This window comes from Mobula birostris, chromosome 17 (assembly GCF_030028105.1).
Source record: "Mobula birostris isolate sMobBir1 chromosome 17, sMobBir1.hap1, whole genome shotgun sequence".
Classification (NCBI taxonomy): domain Eukaryota; kingdom Metazoa; phylum Chordata; class Chondrichthyes; order Myliobatiformes; family Myliobatidae; genus Mobula; species Mobula birostris.
In genome coordinates, this window is record NC_092386.1 from 14,600,222 (window position 1) to 14,623,200 (window position 22,979).

Sequence of the window (22,979 nt, forward strand, 5' to 3'; positions counted from 1 at the left end):
CAACAATAATAATGCAGAAGAGCATTTCTGAACTCACAACATGTTGAACCTTGTAGTGAATGGGCTACAACAGCAGAAGACTATGAACATATACTCAGGTACCTAATAAAGTGACCATTGAGTATGCAATATTTTATTTTTATTGAGACACAGTGCAGGGTAGACTCTTCTAGCCCCTTGAGCCGCGCTGCCCAGTTAAAAAGTAGATCCTGTTCACTGCAGCAAAGGCAAAACCAATAACAGGCAACAAGTGTAAATGGATGACCACAGTTAATATTCCATACTGATCTTTCTAGTGCTGAGGAGAGGTCATTGACCTGGAACTGTAGAAATCTAACACCAGAATGTGTGTATCCTAGATGGTGTTCACAAAGAAGTGTTGAACTTTTAATCCCAAGCTGACCTCCAACAGTACTGGCCACTTTAACTGAGATGCTTGAGAGAGTTAATTACCTGAGTGGTTGCTTTGTGGCAAAAGCAAAGGATACTTAAAACAACATCATCTGGGAAAACTAATTCTCTAGATTAGCATAATGATAGAAAATACAACATTTAAAATCAAAATTCTGGCCATAGATCTAAATTTCCATATAACTGCAGAAGGAAATGACCTCAATAACACAAATAAAGAAATATAACTAATCTTTTAATCTCAGTTTTAAAGAGACTGTGTTATTTGGTGAATCTACTCACAATTCACAAATTTCACATTTACAATAAGATTGGCATTCAGCACAAAGGTCAAAGGATTTGCCTCTCCGTCTTCCAGCCGTAACAATGCCTGGCTCTGAGTTGGATGCTCCTCCACCACTGCTCGACCTCCACAGTAAGTGCACAGGAAATAAAGCAGAGAGTGATTGTGAATACTGAAGATATTTCTACAGAATACCAATTCCATCAATATCATCTTTAAGAAATCCAGACACAGAACCTTCACATATCAACCATGGTACAAGAGCTATAAAATGCTACTGCAATGTTCACTAATGCACTATTATTTCAGTCCAGATTGTACACGTAATTTCCAGAAAAGATGACTGACCTTCCAACCTCACGATCAGAAACATGAGAGTTCTATCTTTGAATCAAGAGGCCATACATGACACACTATTAGTAGATACAAGCAAAATATGCCAATTGAATTAAACATGCCACATACTCAATTGTTGTTGGTTTTCATAAACATCAAATGACCATTTATTTGAAAAGCATCAACTAGCAAAACTACAATGTGAAGTTGTTTACCACCCAAAAATGAGAATGAAGACCTGCCCAGAAATAACAGAGCACTTGAAAGGTAACAGGATTCTGTCCTGATGTTATTCCCTATTGTTAGAAACATCACTCAAAATAGAGAAATTCATTTAAAGTTAATATTTGTAAAGATTAGAATCCTTTTGGTTTTTAAGAAATATTCAGTTAACTGCCATTTGATTTTGCTATGGATACGATTGCCACAAATGCCAACATATAAATGGCCAATATGTCAAAGTTATTTTAAAGAAAAGTACAATTATACTTTGGGAAACATGGCATTTTAAATTCTACATATTATGTAAAAGTAATAGCATTTTACATGTAACAGTTAACTCTGATTTTATTTCTGAATAATTTGAATGAAATGTAAGAAATAATGTTATTCAGGATTTTAGACATTGAGCATTACCTTCTTTCTCTCCTGTTGCTATGACAATTGGTGGAAGACCATTCTCATTATCTGGAATGAGGCTCATAACCTTTGGAACAGACCTCCCAATGGCAGTCAGTGCTCTATAGTCTGTTCGAGAAATGTCAGCCTTGACACCATGAACATTTGCTAAACCTGTTGTTACAGCCAAATCAGTCTTCAAGGCATCAACTTGACTTGTATGATCAGAAAGTACTTTATCTCCTGCCCCGTGTGATGAAGGCTATACATTGGAGGGAAAACAAAACATTGAGCTTACAGTGATTCAGGACTCTCCAAAACTAGATGCAAATACACTTCAGTCTATCTAAATAAAATACATCACAAACATGTAGATTTGCTGTTTAAAGGGGAGATAACTCAGCATTCAGTGATACCATTTTTGTCTCTTGAGCGACGTTGGGTACATCTTCTGTTGTTCCTGTGCCAGTGCCAACTGGTGAGCTTGCCGTCATTGTTGTTGGGTCTGCCACTTCTCCATTTGGCAGAATACCATCTGCGAACCAAACCCTTCTGTGCTCTCTGGGAAAGGTGTCTGTAGAAGAAGAAAAACCCTTAGAGCTCATACATATCACACAGAACCACAAATAAATCAGGGTTATTGCCTCTATTCTGGGTTTGGAATCACAATTTAAATAGGTTTAGCTATCAAAAACAGTTTAACATAAAAGACCAGAAATATCAAAATAGAATAGTTCAAAACCAAGCTTAATTATCAACACTATACTCATTTGTGGTGTTCAAAGATCCAGAGAAACACTCAAACCCAACTGCAATTAATAATCTAAGCATCACAAATATTCAAAGTTTATGTACACAACTTAAACATTTGATTAAAGACAACTTTCTTTGCATATGCTACCAGTGAAGTAACAATAATTTTCTTGCTTGAGAATTGGTTTAAACCACAAGTGGAATATCAGTTAATGTGATAAAAAGGATCAAAAGGCACTGGAGAGGGTGCAAAATATTTTTATCACACCAGAACTGCCAAGTTACACTGTCAGGAAAGGATTATACATTTTCATGTTTTATCTTCAAGGTGACCTGACAGGAGGGCTTTAAGTTATGAAAAACCTTCAAAGAGAAGAAATAGAGAAGATGTTTCCCACAAGAGGAAAACCAGAAACCATTTATATAAGACAGTGATCAGAATAAAAATCGGAAGTCGACAGGAATCTCTGCCAAGCGTGGGAAGAATACAAATTCAGCCCCATGGGCACTCCTTGAGACAAAGATACAAAGAAGGAAATAAAAGGTTAAACGAATAGGATAAAAAATAGAAACAGTTCTGACTATTAACAACTGCATGTACTGGTTGGGTCAAATGGCCAATTTCTGGTCTGTAAATTCTAATAATTCTATGTTTTATCCACTCAGGATTATATCCACATACATTAGTATCAGATATAATCATACACCTTAAAATATTAATGCATATTATTGACGCATATTATTGACAAATATTATACATTAAAACACGACTTCCAAAGTACAAGAAAATTAACATGTATTGGATCCTTAAATACCAACAGCTTCATTATGAAATAATTATATACAAGTTCTTCATGTATGTCAAAATGCAAAACATTTCATTAGTCACACAATTAGCAAATTAAATCTGTAAACCTCAGAGCAAAATCGCAGTATCAAAGGGACATCACAGACTGCTGTATACTTCACTTCACAAAAACATGCTTAAACCCTGTCACTCTGGACACAGCGCTGAAGCCCAAAGGCTTCAATATCCACCAAAAAGACATGACAGCTGATTCTTTTAAAGTTAGAGATGGAGTTTGTTTCATGCTTAACTCATCATGGTGCAGAGACGGAAGTTGTCTCAATCCTGCTCACCCAGCCTGGAACATCTAGTGCCGTCATTTTATCTGCCTAAGGACTTACTCACTGTCATCCTGGTAGCCGTGTACATTCCACCTCTGGCCAACATAAGTCAGGCACTAGAGGACCTGAGAACCGTGATCAGCAATCATGAAACAACACACCCTAATCCTTCCTAATTATTGCAGGAGTTTTCAACCAGGCCAACTTGAAGTCGTCTCTGAAAAACTACCACTAACATATCACCTGTGGAACCAGAGGCGCCAACACACTTGATAGTCACATAGTAGTTATACCACTATCAAGAACATTTACCATGCCATCTCACACCTGTACTTTGGAAAGTCCAATCACCAGGCTGAACCTCCTCCCAGCATATAAGCAGAGACTAAAGACCATAGCATCAATGGTGAGGACCAAGAAGGTATGGTCGAGAGAGACAGAGGAGCACTTACATTCGGTGTACTGGACAATATTCAGGGATTTATCTTCAGATCTGAATGAATATGCCACAGTTGTCACTGACTTCATCAAGACCTGTGTGGACGAGTGTGTGCCTTTGAGAATACGCTAGACATACCCAAACCAGAAGCCGTGGATGAACCAGATGATTTGTAGTCTCCTGAGGGCTTAATCTGCAGCATTGGCTTCCGGCAGCGGCCTCTCAGGGGCCAATCAAAGGTGTCAGCTTTGTTAAATGTCATTTTTATAATTGCAAGACCATACTGGACTCCAAGAACTTTGTGCACTGCAGGTCTACCCCATCAGTGAGCTGTTTGTTGAAGTACCTAGAATGGGAGCTGGACTGGGTGCAGACCATATTGCTGCCTGTTGCAGGAAGATATCGAAGACATAGGAGTTGGCGTGCACAGGCTGCGTGCAATGTAACCGCAGATGATTATCTTGGCTGTTTCTCTGGTGATTGCAAGACACTGTTGGACAATGATAATACAAGATGCTGCAGGCCTGTTTGCCTTGTTTGGTGGCGCGACACTCAGCAGGGGAACTACGTGGCCTCAATTGTAGCAAGGACCAGACGTGAAATTTGTTAACTTAGCAGCAGCAGTTCAATGCTCGTTATTTTGAATGTGCTGTGTAAGTTTTGCACCTTGGCCTCAGAGGAATGCTGTTTCATATGGCTGTATTCATTTATGGTTAAATGATAATCAAATTTGAATTTGATTTTTAGAATTTGATTATCTATAACTATACATGAAGTCCAGGTACGACCTACGGAAGGTTATTTTAAGAGCAAAAAAAATCCTGATTGAAATTAGAGATTGAATCAGATGCACACCAGCTCTGGTAGGGTTTGCAGGCCATTATTTCTTACAAAGTTGATTATGGGCATTATCAACTTCTGCCTAGGCAAGGAGCTGAACCCGCTGCAATTTGTCTACTGCCACAATAGGTATACAGCGGATGCAATCTCATTGGTTCTCCACTCGGCCTTGGATCACCTGGACAACAGCAATACCAACATCAGGCGGCTCTTTATTGATTACAACTCCGCGTTCAACAGCATCATACCCTCAGTACTAATCAACAGGCTCCAAAACCTGGGCCTCTATGCTTCACTCTGCAAATGGATCCTTGACTTCCTCATCCGGAGACCACAGTCTGTGCAGATCAGAAATAACGTCTCCTTACTGACAATCAACACTAGCGCACCTCCAGGATGCATGCTTAGGCCACTGCTCTACTCTCTACACCCACAACTTCATGGCTAGGTGCAGCTCAAGAACCATCTATATATTTGTCGGGAACACAATTGTTGGGAACATTTCAGATGGTGATGAGAAGGTGTATAGGAGTGAGATAGATCAACTGGTTGAGTGGTGTTGTAACAACAACCTTGAACTTAAGACCAATGTATTGATTGTGGACTTCAGGAAGAGGAAGTCAAGGAAACACACACTAGTCCTGTATCAGCAGAAGAAAGAGTGAGTGCTTCAAGTTCCTGCGTGTCAACATCTCTGAGGAACTATCCTGGGTCCAATATATTGATGCAATTACCAAGAAGGCATAACAGTGGGTATATTTCATCAGGAGCTTGAGGAGACTTGGTATGACACCAAAGACTCGAGCAAATTTCTACAGGTGCACAGTGGAGAGCAATCTAACTGGTTCCATCACCATTTGGTATGGAGAAGCCACTGCACAGAATTGGAAAAAGCTGCAGAGAGTTGCGAACTCAGCCAGTTCCACCGTGGTTACTAGCCCTGCCAGCATCAAGGACATCTTCAAAAGGCAATGCTTCAAAAAGTGGGTCCATCATCAAGGACTCTCATCACCCAACATGTCAACATCTTATTGCTAATATCAAGATGGTATAGGAGCCTGAAGACACACACTCAATATTTCAGGAACAGCTTCTTCTCTTCACCATCAGATTTCTGAATGGACAATGAACCCATGTACACTACCTCAATATTTTTTGCTGTTAATTAATATTCTTAAATATGTTTCTTACTGTAACATATAGATTTTTTATAATGGATAGCACTATACTGCTGCCGCAACACAACAAATCTCATGACATATGTCAGTGATATTAAACCTAATCCTAATTCTGATTCTGATTCAGAATAAAGGGGGCCTTTTCTGGATGGCTGCCGATGACCAGCAGGGGTTGGTGTTGGGAGCGCTTCTTTTCACGATACATGTTAATGATTTGGATGATGGAATTGCTAGCTTTGTGGCCAAGTTTGCGGACATACAAAGACTGGTGCAGGAACAGGTAGATTTGGGGAAGTAGGGAGTGTGCATAAAGACCACGTCAGATTAGGAGAATGAGTAAAGAAATGTCAGATTGAATATAGTGTAGGAAGCGCATGGTCATGCACTTTGGTAGAAAGAATAAAAGCATAGACTGTTTTCTAAACAGGGAGAAAATTCAGAAATCAGAGATGCAAAGGGACTTCGGAGACTTTCTGCAAGATTCTCTAAAGGGTAACTTTCAGGTTGAATCGGTGGTAAGGAAGGCAAATGCAATGTTAGCCTCAGAATAGAGGGACACCCATTTTACCAAACAGACAAGAAAGAGACCAACTCTACCATACATAGGGAATATTTTTGAAATGACAGTAAGACCGCTCCAACTGCATAAAATTGTAGCACACAAACCCAGCACAACCATCAGAACACTCATTTTGAGACCCAAAGGTCCAACAGACCACTTGGAGAACAGATGTAATATACCAAATCCAATGCGGAGATTGCCCCAAACACCATGCGGGATAGATGAGGAGAAAATTATCCATGAGACTACATGAACATCAGCTATCCATATGAAGACACAATCCTCTGTCACTCATTTCAGTACTCGAGACCAAGAAGGATACAAGTTCATTTGGGAAACTACATAAATCCTGGCAGAAGTACAAATTAGTAAGGGTGTCAAAGGTATTGGGGACAAGGCAAGAGAATGGGGCTTAGAGGGATAATAAATAAGCCATAATGGAATAATGGAACAAACTAGAAGGGCTAAATGGCCTAATTCCACTCCTACATCTTATGGTCTTATCATTTTAAGATTTCCCAAAGTGACTTTCTGGGTGACTGTATCTTAGATAATGTGCTCTCCAGCAGATTTCACTTCTTTTCTCTGTAGCATTACTTAATCTCTTTTTTAGCATCTGAATTAAGTTCTACTTCTGGACTCAGTCCATCTGATCCCAGCTGAGACACAAAAGAGTGTGTGGATTCCTGCTCTCTATTCTGATTCAGTGGTCCCTTTAGGAACCTGCATGCATAGATAATCACAGGAAGACACGAAGCTGGGCTGTGATGCACCCCACCATTGTGATTTGTCTCTGAACGAGTGGGATATAACAATGGGGAACTTACGCTTCCACTGTAGAAAAGGCAAAATAGCACATAAAGATTAGTATTACTTGTCACATGTACATTGAAACCTACAGTGAAATGCATCATTTGTTTCAAATCAAACCAGCGAGGATTGTGCTGGGCCGCCACACTTCTGATGCCAACTAGGCATGCATTCAACTCCTAACCCTAACCATAGGTCTTTGGAATATGGGAGGAAACCGAAGCACATGGAGGAAATGCACACAGTCACACAGCAAGAACGTACAAACCCCTTACAGACAGCGGCGGAGATCTCACCTCATTCTTACTGCTGGTGCTGTTAAGTGTTGCAGTAACTGTTATGTTACCATGCTACCACTTTAACAGAGCTGTTGCACAAGAGCTTGTGGTATTTGGGGAAAAGCCTGAAACATGGATTGAAGACCAGTTATCACGAAGATATCATTGTAATAAACTGGTCTTTATCAAGCTGAGACATCTGCCAGCAGAGTGACTCAAACATCAGTTATTGAACCTCAGTTATTTGAGGGAGGCATCGTGTACGGTATTCAGGGGTGTCAGTGCCAGGGAGAGAAGCGGTAGAGCATGCTGCAATCAGCATTTATACCTTACAGCATGATAAAGGTTTAGTGAGTAAGTGAGCAAAAACTTGTCAAATGGAGTCTAATGTGAGAACGTTGGAGGTTATACACTTCAGTAAGTGCATGAGGCAGACTTCTATTAAATGAGAGATCATAAAAGAGTAAACAGGGATTTGTGTCATCTGTGCGTGAATCGCAAAAGGTAAGCAGGCAAGTGCAGCGAGGAAAGCAAACAGTATATTAGTTTTTATAACACTAAATAGACTCATTGCTACAAATGTACAGGTGTTGCATGAGGAGTACTGTGCACAGATTTGGCCTTATTTTAGAAATGGATACAAGTATGGGAGGCATTCTGGAAGAGACTCACTGAGCTAATTCCTGGGATGAGAGAATACTCCTATCACAAATTGCTAAAGATGGCTGTATATCCTTCGGAGTCTGGAAGATTGAGGGGTGGTCTTATGTAACAAAAGATGCTTTGTGAGTACAACAGAGCAGTGAGCCCAAAAAAGGTCCATAACGAGAGCTGGGAAACACAGATGGCTTCATATATATTGAAGCCAAAGGCAAAAGCATCCTTTATGAAGTCCTGCACTGTATTCACTGTCTGGCAACAGTCTTTAGCAATTTGGAACACTACATATTTTAAGATCAAGACCTCGAACCGAGTAGAAAGTTCACAATCTATTGTATAGCAGTGGTTCTTGCCATTCTAAATGCTTCTGAGAAACTGATTACTCATACAGTCATCTCAAGGCACTGGAAAGGTACCACCAGTACTACCCCAGAAACAAATATACAGTATAGTGACTAATTAGGCTCAGTCACCTGTAAAAGACAAGCCATTCATTCATTTATTCACAATCAGACTCGGAAAAACAGGCACTCTGAGCAGCATCACAGATGCATCAGGTATGCAGAGCTTAATATTCAAAGATGTTAACATCTCCTTGAAAATTACTTTGAAAATAAATTTTGCCCACATCCAAAGAACGCAAGATAATTAGGTTTAACCTACTACAAAGAGCCTAACTATTCAATTTTGTAGTGCGTATAGTGCATCTTCTTTGAGATTTAATTGAAGTTAATTGACGCAAGGTTCCATATCAAAATAAAACTTTAATGTTCATATTCATTATGAAATCACAACCTTAAACGCTGTTACACACATAAAAGTTGCTGGTGAACGCAGCAGGCCAGGCAGTCGTAGCTTTATTGCTCTGTTCAAGAATTTGTTTACGTCTGAGTTGCTACAACTTAGTGATATCCATCAGCATTATGACACCTGCAGCAAGATTAAGAGAACTGCACATTGATACTGCAAATTTACAAACTGCTGTCAAACAGGGAACCATTACATGCCACAAGTTGGAGTTAACGTGATGAGTCGGCTTTGCAATGGGTACAACGTGTGTGATTTATAATCCATCAGTACAATGCCATAACTTTGCAGGGGAAAACCAACTTAAAAAACAAGTTTTAAAATTGAATTATATTTCTGATGCCCAGGTTATCCGTGTTTGGTGTAATCCAGACTCTGTAAATCAAATACTGGTAAAGACACACTTTCTGTGCGTCAATTATCCAAGCTTTCCAAGAAAATTAGCAAAGCATTCTGGATTTCTCAACCAATTTGTTCAGTTATTCTGCTCTTAAGTGCTCTCAACTATTCCCTCTTTTAAAACCTTTTATTATTAAGATCGGAACGCTCACTTCGATATCAAATATAGTTTGATACCCTAATGATAATTACATTTCAAAGCAGTGAAACTAATGTACTGAAGGATAAACAACACATGCTCTCAATCTTCTAACTTGGTCCACTGAGAACTTTATCTAATCAGATTAAAGGAAAGAAGTAGAATTCACACTGAAATTCCAGGCTTGGTATCTTGCCTTTACGAACTCAGCAGTAAAACAACCAGGAAACGTCAGATTCTTGTGTCTTTAAGTTAGTGATGCCCATTGATTAAATAGTATCAGTAGCAGTTGATGACTACTATACAGTAAACCTTGATGAAGTGCTTCTACTTTGTGTCTCCTGACGAGGACATCCGTTGGAGGAAATTTGAGGGGAGATGTCAGAGGCATGCTCTTTTACACAGAGAATGGTGGGTGCCTGAAGTGTACTGCCGGGGGTACTGGTAGAGGATGATACAATGGGGACATCCAAGAAACTCTTGGATAGGTATACAGGTGAAAGGAAAATGAAAGGTTGTGGGCTATGTTAGAGGGAAGAGTTAAGACTGATTGTGGAGTAGATTCATAAAGGTTGACATAACATCATGTGCTGAAGGGCACAAATAGTGCTGCACTGTTCTATGCCAACATTCTGCCTCAGCTGGACACTGTATTAAACTACTGCTGCCTTTGAATGAAAATAGGTCGAATGAAAAACCAACATAGAAAATACTTCTAGAGGCAAAGAATACCAGTGAAAGTAAATTTGAAAAAAACAGTTTGACAGCTCAGTGGCACGGGTGCTGTTTCCCAAAGAGTTAAATCCTGACTTCTGGGCCAATCTGTCTGAAGTCTCACATGTGGATCTCCTTTGGGTGCTCCAATTTCCCTCCACATGTCAAAGAAATGCAGGTTGGTATTTTAATTGGCTGCACATTTGTTGATGAGTTCTATAATCTATGGGGTGTAAATGGGAATGTAGGGACTGTAAAATGAGAACTTGTAGGATCAGTATAAATGGGTGCCTGATAATTGGCACAACCTCGGGGGGGGGCGGCGGGAGGGCCATTTGTGACAGCAAATTAGATACTGACCTTCACAAGCAGCGAAGGTAAACATGATCAAAATCACCCGCTTTTTTGGTTATTAAGCACCTACTAAACCTAGTCCCGAATGCACATCAGCCTAAAGCAAAAGACTACTTGTAAATGACAACTTAACTCAGGCTACAGGATGGCTGATGAAAGAAGCAGAAAAAGTCACCGCAGTACAATAAGAATTCATTCTTCTAATACCTTATATTAAAGCTGACTGAATTACACCACATGCTTTCTGGTCAGATGAAGCCAAAGCTCATTAGCTTTGCCAGGACTTAAAGAAGCACATATGTAAATTACCTTAGGAGAAGGTGGGGAACTTATAAAACTCTAAAGACATCCAAAAAGAAGTCTAAGGGGAATGTGTGACGCTATTACAGCTCAGGTCACAGTTCGGAGTTCAGAGTTCAATTCTGGCAGTGTCTCTAAGGAGTTTGTACATTCTCCCTCTGACTGTGTGGGTTTCCTCCCACAGTCCAAAGACATACTGGTGAGTAGATTAACCCTTATATACTGTTCCGAGTCAAATTTGACCGGTTTTGACATTTGACAGCAGTAAAAACACCCTAAATGCCATTTTTTAAAGCCAAAATTTGATGACTTTTCCAAAAGTGACCCAAAAAGCGCAAAAACGAAAAAAATTCAGCTTAAAAAAATGCTATTTAGGGTGTTTTTACTGCTGTCAAATGTCAAAACGGGTCAAATTTGACCCAAACAGTATGTAGGGGTTAACTGGTCATTGTAAATTGTCCTGTGATTAGATTAGGGTTAAATAGGTGGGTTGCTGGGCAGTGCGACTCATCGGGCTGGAAGGGCCTGTTCCCCACTGTATCTCTAAATAAAAACAAAATAAAGTAATTTCATCTTTCAATGTACAAGCTTTCCAACACCCCAATGCTGAGAAACGGCTGTTGGTATAATAAGCAGCTATTCAAGAAATCCAATTCTAACCTTAAGCAAAAATATTAACATTTCCTCTCCTTATTCTGAAAGTTCTTGGTAAACTGTATACAGAGGACCTACAATCACACTGAGGAATATACTGGGCATATGTTTATTAGGAAGGGAGATACTGGGAGAGAAAATATATTTAAGATTGTATAATGTCATTCCCAGTACATAAATGTAAAAGAGAATGAAATAATTGTTACCTAGATCTGATGCAGTACAAAAAAAAAGATAAAGAACACAATAATAATAAAAAATACAATAAATATAAATGCAGAAGATAGGTCACTACATAGATTGTTATGTCCACAAAGAGGCACTAGGCACTAGGCACAGGTGTATCTGTCTACAAGGTGACTGACAGGAAATGGTAAGGTAGTGGTGATTGACCATGTGGAGTGTGAGTTAGTGGCTGGAGGTATCACAAACTCGACAAAGTCTGCAGATGCTGGAAATCCAAGCAACACACACAGGATGCTGGAGAAACTCAGTAGGCCAGACAGTATCTATGAAACAGAGTACAGTTGATGTTTCGGGCCTAGACCCGTCATCAGGACTGGGAAAAAAAGATGAGACGTCAGAGTAAGAAGGTGGGGAGAGGGGAGGAAGTACCACCTTGTACTTCTTTCTCCAAGCCATACCACCCAACAATCCTAGTCTAATCACAGCACAATTTATAATGATCAACTAACCTACCAAACAGTATGTCTTTGGATGTTGGGAGGAAACCGGAGCACCCGGAGGAAACTGATGCAGTCACAGGGAGAACGTACAAACTCCTTCCAGGCAGGGCTGGGAATTGGACCCGGGTCACCTGTACTGTAAAGTGTTGGCCTACCACTACGCTCTTGTGCCACCTTTCTTGACACCAAGCATCCCAGCAATAATGTATTCAACTGGCTCAGTATACAATCCAGAAGGCATGAATCCAAAGATAATGAGAACAACCCAAGGACATGAGAAGAATCGAAGAGTGAACCTTACTCTTTGGTGCATTGGTGAAACAAAAGGCCAGAGCTGAAGAACATCTGCTAGATTAGGGATTAATTTATTCTGAATCTGGCTGACTGTGGAAATACTTTAGCCGACAATGAAGAAAATAATTTGTTCTGTGCTTCAGTACCAACATGTGAATAACCACCAAAATAAATACAATATTTCTGTATGTCAATGGTACTATGAAATTAAAACCTGAATTTCTTTTAATAGAACACAAATTTTCATATATTTGTTTTTACGAGATGAACAAAGTAAAATCAAATAAAACCAAAAGAAATACCTGAGCTTTCGTCTCTCGGGTGTTTTAGTACCGAAACAGGTACCATGACAGTGGGGGGAGGGGAGTTGAGGGTGCCAGATGCCTGAGCTTGTTGTAGAGGTGGAACAGTGGAACAGTATTCTGATGGAATATTAGGGTTAGGGCTTGGACCAGTTGGACTCATCATTGTCTTAAGTGCGTGAGCTGCAAAAGACCAAATAGTTTATTGGTATTGGCATTGGTTTATTATCGTTACATGTATCAAGATAGTGAGAAGTAGCTAGTCTGAACTCTTCACAAAATTACTGTGAAATGTTCTGAAAAGTTGTTCATGTTAGTTGAAGTACAATCCCATCATACAAGTCTAGTATTCAGAACTTGTGCCAAAAGGAAAATACACCCTTCAGGCGTCTTATTGCATTGCTTCATTCCAACTAAAATATAAACCTCATACAAAAATTTAAACCTATATCAATAATGTCAATGTGAATTCAGAATTATTTGGATAAAGGATTTGTAAACTGTCACTTGAAAGTGAAAAATTAGACCAAGAGTTTTATCTCATGTTATAGTTTGTAAGATCTGCGATCAGATTTGTGCACCAGCTAGTAAGCTATAATAATCATAATTTTAATCTACCTTGTGTACTTTTATGATCTTTCACTAAGTGGTCCTTGGTAACTCTTCATTTTCACATACAAAACTGAATTTATCACATTCAAACATTTTGCACAGATTTTTCGTCGCAAAGCAATGAAGAAAATGGACAGCAGAGCTTACCAAGATTTGTAAAACTTATTAACTCCATTTTCTGTTTTTTTCCCCTCAGGGAACAAGGGGAAAATGGTGAACTATCTTCATGACAGATTATCGTGTTTTTTTTCCTATTTCTTCCTCTTTCTTCCATGAAAAGGGGCTCAACGATGGAACACAGCTCCAGGAGGAGAGGCTAATGGCTGTTCAAATCATGGGATGGTTTTTCCACTGTCACTACCTTGTTCTGACAAAAGATCATTGATCCTAAAGCAACCACCCCCACCCAATAATATGTCTTCACAGGTGTTGTCTGATCAATTGAGTGCTTCCAATATTGCTATTCATCATTGAACAGGTGGGTAATTACTCCTCCTAGACAACATCAAGGGGCAATGGCATTGAGCCAAATAGCATCCGCTAACATTGCAGATGCAGAATAAACAAGTTAAATTTTCATGTTAAGCCATTAATTGAATCTTAGAAATGTGAATAGAACAAGAAATAAACATCCTGAATGTATTAGTCTTTGCCAGTTATCTAATACAGATCAATGTAAAAAGCAGCCAATTAGATAACAAACACTTAAAAAAAATATTGTTTATAATTTGCGCTTGGAAGTCAAACTTAATATACCACAGAGCAATCATTTATGATTCCTACATCATTGAGAGCATAGGATTGAAAGCTTAATTCAATGTTTTATGATGGAATCATTTAGAATCACTTTTTTATGTTGCAAATATTTACCAACCTTCAACTGTTCTGTAGTCAACACTTAACACGCAAATTTTTTGATTATGCGTATAATTCTTATTAATAATGACAGTCATTTAAATAAATGCATATAAAATAAGGACATATTTTAGGTAAGTCGTTACTTTAAAGCCAAAATTAAATAGTAACACTGATATGGTATTAAAATATATACACTCTGGCCAAGTAAACATTAGAAGGTCTGATGATCCTTAAGTCACCTACACCAGATAGATTACAACCCAGAATTCTGAAGGTAGATGAAGAGATTGTGCGGGCATTCCTTGTGATCTTCATAGAATCACTAGATTCTGGAATGGTTCCGGAGGACTAGAAAATTACAAATGTTACTCCACTCTTTAAGAAGGGAAGCAGAAGAAAGGAAATTAAAGGCCAGTTAGCCTGACCTCAGATATTGGAATCCATTATTAAGGCTGAAGTTTCAGGATACTTGGAGGCATATGATAAAATAGACTAAAATCAGTATGGTTTCCTTAAGGGCAAATCTTGCCGAAAAATCTATTAGAATTATTTGAGGAAATAACAAGCAGAGTCAGTGGATGTTGTTTACTTGAATTTTCAGAAGGCCTTTGACAAGGTGCTGCTTAACAAGATAATGGTATTACAGGAAAGATTCTAGCATGGATAGATTGGCAGACTGGCAGGGGGCAAAGAGTGGGAAGAGTGGGAATAAAGGGGACCTGCGGTTGGCTGCCCGTGACTAGTGATGTTCCACAAGGACCTGTGAAGGACTTAAGACAGATTAGGAGGATGGGCAAAGAAGGGGCAGATGGAATATAGCATAGGGAAATGTATGGTCATGCACTTTGGTGAAGGAATAAAGATGTAGACTATTTCCTAAACGAAGAAAAAATTCAAAAATTAGAGGCACGAAGGGCCTTAGGAGCCATCATTCAGGATTCCCAAAAGGCTATCTTGCAGGCAAATGCAAAGTTACACTTATTTCAAAGGACTAGAATATAAAAGCAAGGATGTGAAGCTGAGGTTTTATAAGACATTGGTCAGACCACTCTCGGAACATTGTGAGCAGTTTTGGGCCCCTTATCTAAGAAAAGATGTGCTAGAATTGGACAGTGTACAGAAGAGGTTCACGAGAATGATTCTCGGAATGAAAGGATCAAGGTATGAGGAATGCTTGAAGGGTCTGGGGCTGTACTTATGGAGTTTAGGAGAACTGAGATCTATTGAATACCGACGGCTAGTCAAAGTGGATGTGGAGAGGATGTTTCCTACAGTGGGGGAGCCTATGACCGGACAGCACAGCCTCAGAATAGGGGGACGTCCATTCAGAACAGAGATGAGGAGGGATTTTATTAGCCAGAGGGTAGTGAATCTGTGGAATTCATTGCCACAGATGGCTGTGGAGGCCAAGTCATTGGATATGTATAAAGCAGAGGTTGATAGCTTCTTGATTAGCCAAGGCATCAAAGGTTATGGGGAGAAGGCAGGAGAATGAAATTGAGAGGGATAATAAATCAGCTATGATGGAATAGTGTAGCGAACTCAATGGGCTGAATGACCTTATTCTGTTTCTATGTGCCGCTGTCTAAATTTGACATTGATGCCCACCATTAAATTTAACTATAGGCGTTCAAATAGAACAAGATGACTACATAAATAAGATGCATTCAAAATAAAAATCTTTTCTTGCCAGTTGACAATAATTTGGGGACGATATCAGTAACATAAGATTATTGTGGTCAGCTGATGGCTGGCACAGACTCATTGGGCTGAAAGGCCTGTTTGATGTGTTGTATCTTTCTGCAACACCATGCCAATTCCCATTTACAATACTGTGTAAAAGTCTTAAGCACTTGTAAAAAAGTTACGTAAAGCAAAGATGCTTTCAAAAATATGAAAAGTTTCTAAGTATCAAAAAATTCACTATCAAGAGCAGTAAGCTGTAAAATAAAAACAGTCAAATTAATATTTGATGAGACCACCCTTTGCCTTTAAAACTGCATCAGTTATCTTAAGCACATTGCAGTGCAGTTTTATAAGAAGATTGGCTGGTAGGCTGTTCCAAGCATCTTGGAGAACTTGCCACAGTTCTTCTACAGACTTCGGCTGTCTCGCTTGCTTCTGTCTCTCCAGGTAATCCCAGACAGCCTCGATGATGCTGAGATCAGGGCTCTATGGAGGCCACACCAAATCAAACCATTAAAAAAAACTTAGGGTGCTTTTTGCACAGTACTGTATCTGAACACGGATCATAGCCCTTCATAAAGGTAGAATAAAACTAACTATATAGCTGAAATGCGATAAAGCTTTCCTTATCTTGGCTAAAACATTTAAAGCTTGATCCTCATGTTAATCCATTATAAGGTTCATAACCAGTAATTGAAAAACAGTACATTTTGGTGTAAATCTGTACACAGCTTCAAGTCATCTTTTACATTTCAATATAAAGATAGCCTAAATACATGAGAGATACCACCCTATACTGTGAAAAAGAGCATATCAATGCATCCAAATGGAACTACCTACAGTGAACAACAAAGATTTTGTTTCCCGAATACTTTTGGGTGTATCTTATCGATTTTGGACTGTGGATCATGAAAATCACTATGAAATTTCCCTCTCATGCATCATTTTTTTTTAAACTTGACAATATTTGTTATTTCAATTCATAATTCCTTATGGAGTGCAACGTAGCACTAAAGATTCATTTTCTGCATTCCTATTTAGACTTCTCGGAAAATCTTGGCGCTGTCAGTGACAAGCATAGTGAAAGGCTTCATCAAGACATTGTGGGGTCATAGAGAAACTGTATCTGGGGAACTGGAATCCATCAATGCTGGCTGATTATTGTTGAACACGTAAGCAGGAAGTCTCACACACTGAGTACAAATGAAAATCATCAACATTAACAAATTTCACAACATATGCCGGTGATAGCAAACCTGATTCTAATTCTAAATCTGATTCATTTTTAACTTAAACTATTGCCAAAATGTCAATTAAACGTATTATATTCTACTACTACTATGTCGACTCAGGCCTAGGGGGCCGGCGTCGGGCACGATGACGAACTCTCCACTCCTCCCTCTCCCTCAACAGTGTATTCAGTTGATCTACATTCGTTGCGACGCTGTCTTCTAGGAGCATGTTGACCATAGTCTTGGGAGGGCGCCCAGGGTTCACCCTCCCATGCTTGGGCTCCCATATGATGACTAGGCTGGCAGGTAGCTTGGGGTGGCGTAGACAGTGTCCCGCTAGTTGCAGTCTTCTCACCTCGATTTTAGTGGTGAGCATCCGTCGGTCGTCATAGAGCTCGACGTTCGTCATGTGCTGTTGCCAACTCACGTCAAGAGCCATCTGGAGCACTCGTGTATAGCAACCATCTAGAGACTTTCGCATCGTCTTGGTGAGTGTCCACTTCTTGCATCGGTATGTGAGAATAGACTCTATGACTATTATATTCAATAAAAGTTAATTTTTCGTTTCTTCAAATGCCTATGTGATACAAGTAATCTGAAATTATATTTGTGTTCAGCTTCAAGCGGTCTATCGCAAACAAAAAAAATACTGACGAAGCAACTCTTTTGAAATAATTTGTTGTCCAGTGTAATTAGACATTTCATATCTGTGAAATGGATCCATAATTATTTCAAAGAAATGAAATGATGGTTTCCATTTTAAATCAACTATTGTTTGTCTATATCAAGCCTCACCATTTTGAATTAACCCTGAATGTCAGAAAATCATCCCAAATTCAGCTCTAAACTCTCAATCCTTCATTCAAATGCCAATGACATTCTAGGTTGGCATTAAAGTGAACAATTTTGTTCAACTCTGTACTTTAGTACAAAGAACTGTTCTAATATTAACAATGGAAAACTCCTCTGTGCAACACGAGCATTCCTCACCTAAAATGACCACTTACAGCTTGTGCATCAACATGCACAATGAACCCACAATAACTGAGTGCTAGTATGAAAATATCTGGAGATAAAAGTAACTTGAGAAATGAGAAAAAAAATGCTTTCTTACCATATAACTCTATATTAATTTTCCCTATAAAGAAAATTCTCATCTGTGCATCGAACTGAAGGTCGAGGCTTGCAACTAACTGGCTCCTGAATCAGCTGCAGTGACGACTGGTTTTGTGGCATTGGACAAACATTCATGAATTTCAGTTCTGAATGTTATTTGCTTACTTTTATAATTTGTACAATTTATTTTTTTGCACATTGGGTGTTTGACAGTATTTTTAATAGGTGCTACTGGGCTTCTTTGATTTATGACTGTCTGAAAGGAGACGAATCTCAAGGTTGTATAGAGTATACATACTTTGATAATAAATGTACTTTGAAGAACAAAACAAATTGGCTTGGGCTGTCTTGTTTAGAATGAACAACAAATCAAGAACAAAATGGTAACTCTTATGTTCATAATAAAAACACTATGAATTTAAGCAACTTACTTTTAAGACTGAATCTTAATTTCAATAATCAACTTGTTAATGGATGAGCTTTTACCACACAGCATTCTCATATTCCTTATCATCCGAAACTCAAAACCTGTGCAAGATATAAATCATAGAACACTACAGCACAATACAGGTCCTTTGGCCCAAATGTTGTGTTGACTATTAATCAATTCTGAGATCAAACTCTGAATAGTTCTCTCCTACATAGCCCTCCATTTTTCTATCATCCATATGCCCATCTAAGAATCTCTCAAATGTCCCTAATGTATCTGCCTCTACCACCACCCCTGGCAGCGTGTTCCATGCACACACACCACTATTTTCTTAAAAACAATTCAGTTCAGTACCTATATTTTAAAATCATTATGAAGGAGTGTGAAATGCTAATATATTTTAAGTGAAAACTACAACGGAAAATTTAAAAAGGTCTGCTGCAAGTATTCTTTGTAATCATCTTCTAGTGTAATCAACATTCTCATGACCCTAGGAGGCTGTGGTCAGGATACATATAATACAACTGAATTGTAGCAGTTCAGATATCCCCATGATCAAAAGGGAACAAATACCTGCAAAAATAAAACAAGGAATTATCCCACAGGACACCACATCATCCCTGCTTCTCTCTTTGCATGTGCAGCCCAAGTATTTCCAGTATTTCAGGATTTTTGTTATATTTCACTCAACAGTAATGTGGTCAATATAATTATACTGCAGGAGAACTTCAATAACAACTTAATAAAAATTTACAGGAATGTTGCCAAGACTTGAGGTCCTAAATTATAGGGAAAGGTTGAATAATTAGAACTTGATTTCCTGCAGCGTAGGAGAATGAGGTATACACAATTATGAAAAGTAATAATAGGGTAAATACATGTAGGTTTTCTCCTCTGAGTTTGGGTGAGACTAGTGCTAGAGGAAACCAGAGGGAAAACATCACTCAGAGGGTGCTGAGAGTGTGTGGAACAAGCTGCCTTAGTTAGTGGTGGGTGCAGGTTCAATTTCAACATTTAAGAGAAGTTTGGGTAGGTACATGGGTGGAAGAGGTATGGAGGTCTATGGTTCAGGTGCAAGTAGATGAGATTTGGCATGGACTAGAAGGGCTGAAGGGTTTTATGACTCTGAAACATATTGGACTGATTGCCAGAATGTGGCAAGTGCGCATGCAGCCTATTGATCACACTGTGGATCAATTGGGCCTCCCAAAGGAAGTTTTTTTTTTTTTCTTTTTTTTTTTTTTTTTTACGCAAACTTTGGAGTGCACATTTTTGTCTCATCGGGCCCAGTTCTTGCTGATGTACTGTAAATTGCCCACTACGCTAACATGATTCAGTAAAAAATTTAATCCTATTACTCTGCTATTGTTCTTGCTCTGTGGAGACAAACAGACTCTAACACATACACATGCAAGAAAAGGTTTCTGAACCCTTTGCAATTACCTGGTTTTCTGCAATAATTACTCATAAAATGTGGTTTGATCTTCTGCTAAGTCACAATAATAGACAAACAAAATCTGTCTAAACTACAAGGCGTCCGTTAGTCTTGCGAGACCATGGATCTGCGCCTGGAAAGTCTACGCTCTCCAGGGCACAGGCCTGGGCAAGGTTGTATGGAAGACCAGCAGTTGCCCATGCTGCAAGTCTTCCCTCTCCACGACACCAATGTTGTCCAAGGGAAGGGCATTAGGACCCATACAGCTTGGCAGCAGGGTCATCATAGAGCAATGTGTAATTAAGTGCCTTGCTCAAGGACACAACATGTTCCCTCGGCTGAGGCTCGAACTCACAACCTTCAGGTAGCTAGTTCAATGCCTTTACCATTTGGCCACGTGCCCAAACTATTAACACACAAACAATTGTACTTCTTCTCATCAGTACTGACTACACCATTTAAACAATCACAGTCTAGGTTCAAAAAAGTATGTGAGCCTCTGGGGTAATGTCTTTAACAAAAGCTATTTGGAATCAGGTGTTCCAATCAATGAGATGAGATTGGAGGTGTGGGTTGTACAGGTCAGTGGGGAGGGTCCAACATATTATTCTCCGTAACTTCCGCCACCTCCAACGGGATCCCACCACTAAGCACATCTTTCCCTCCCCCGCCCTCTCTGCTTTCCGCAGGGATCGCTCCCTACGCGACTCCCTTGTCCATACGTCCCCCCTATCCTTCCCCACTGATCTCTCTCCTGGAACTTATCCTTGTAAGCGGAACAAGTGCTACACATGCCCTTACACTTCCTCCCTTACCACCATTCAAGGCCTCAGACAGTTCTTCCAGATGAGGCGACACTTCACCTGTGAGTCGGCTGGGGTGATATACTGCGTCCCGTGCTCCCGATGTGGCCTTCTATATATTGGCGAGACCCGACGCAGACTGGGAGACCGCTTTGCTGAACACCTACGCTCTGTCTGCCAAAGAAAACAGGATCTCCCAGTGGCCACACATTTTAATTCCACATCCCATTCCCATTCTGACATGTCTATCCACAGCCTCCTCTACTGTAAAGATGAAGCCACACTCAGGTTGGAGGAACAACACCTTATATTCCATCTGGGTAGCCTCCAACCTGATGGCATGAACATTGACTTCTCTTACTTCCGCTAATGCCCCACCTCCCCCTCGTACCCCATCCGTTATTTATTTTATACACACATTCTTTCTCTCACTCTTTTTCTTCCTCTGTCCCTCTGACTATACCCCTTGCCCATCCTCTGGGTCCCCCCCCCCACCCACCTTGTCTTTCTCCCCAGACCTCCTGTCCCATGATCCTCTCATATCCCTTTTGCCAATCACCTGTCCAGCTCTTGGCTCCATCCCTCCCCCTCCTGTCTTCTCCTATCATTTCAGATCTTCCCCCTCCCCCTCCCTCTTTCAAATCTCTTACTAACTCTTCCTTCAGTTAGTCCTGACAAAGGGTCTCGGCCTGAAACGTCTTCTTAGAGATGCTGCCTGGCCTGCTGCGTTCACCAGCAATTTTGATGTGTGTTGTAAGAAAAACACCTTATGGTTTTTTAAGCAACAGGAATAATTTAAAACCTTGATAGAATCACTTCTCTTTGGAGATTATGTTGTAGAAGGGTCAAAGCTGCATTTCTTGTGGGAATAAGGAGTTACTGACATAAGGAAGTACTGCAGGGGTCCCCAACCTTTTTTGCACCGCAGACTGGTTTAATATTGACAATATTCTTGTGGACCGGCTGACAGGGGGTGGGGTGGGGTGGGGGGGTTGTTCAAGTTCAACAGTGCATGACAGGGAATGAGGAAAGGTGCAGCTGAATCATATCGTTTCATATCGCCAAATCGTATCGTTTCCGCGGTTGGGACCACTGAAGTACTGGCTGCAGTTGGTCATTCGCCACGAATGTGGCTGGTTAGAAAATGTTAACGGTGTATTTTTCCCAAAAGTAACATCCATGTTCATCCTCATCCTGCATTCACTTCTCGCCCACAGGAGTATTTTAAAAAGTATTAGTCTTCAGGAGTAGGAAACGTAGATGTTTGTCTCTCTTCTCCATAAACATGCAAATATGCAAACTGGCACTCAAGCATATCCAGTAAATGAGTACACACAATGATTTGAGTTTTGGACTTTATGACAAGGCTCAGTAACATACTGCCTTGACTAGTCCAATTAATAAGTTATCACAATACCATATGTTGGTCCGGTGATATGAGCAGGTTCTCAGGCCAACTATAACATAATCAATATGTGAAAACTGGATATAGTACGTGTGTTATTTGTCAATATCTGTGTGGATTCATCTCTGAATATTATTCCAAGCTTTAACAAAAAGGGTACCTTGCATAAGAACCACAAAAGAAAACAAAATCTCAGGATCCACAGAACTGAGTCACCCACTGCGCTTGAGAGACATGCGTGAAAGAAGGGACATCTGATGTGCAAGTCAAATACCCATTACTTTTGATATCCTACCAGCATGTTCAGGACTAATGTGTCAACTTCAGAAACAGGAATGTCATTCAAATCAAGTGCACTAACATAACGAATCAGTCAGCTGAATTCTGTTTTAAGTCTACTCAGAGCAACTCAGTGAAAACATCTCTCTATTGCTCAGTATGAAGGGTTTTGTTAACA

At 39.8% G+C, this 22,979-nt stretch overlaps 1 protein-coding gene across 8 annotated transcripts in view; it reads right to left on the bottom strand.

Moving 5' to 3' along the window:
* The window catches only part of zfyve16 (zinc finger, FYVE domain containing 16), a 71,131-nt gene that overhangs the window by 32,768 nt on the left and 15,384 nt on the right, over positions 1-22,979 (bottom strand). For 7 of the 8 annotated variants that reach the window (XR_011889497.1, XM_072281295.1, XM_072281292.1 and 4 more), the window contains exons 6-9: positions 12,946-13,128; positions 2,065-2,222; positions 1,667-1,910; positions 694-819 (exon numbers count right to left, since the gene is read on the bottom strand). Coding sequence is in view for 7 of the 8 variants with exons in the window: in XM_072281295.1 (XP_072137396.1) it covers positions 694-819; positions 1,667-1,910; positions 2,065-2,222; positions 12,946-13,128 (711 nt within the window). In the remaining variant the exon portion in view is untranslated. The remainder of the gene's footprint in view (positions 1-693; positions 820-1,666; positions 1,911-2,064; positions 2,223-12,945; positions 13,129-22,979) is intronic. The other variant, XM_072281298.1, reaches the window with a different exon arrangement.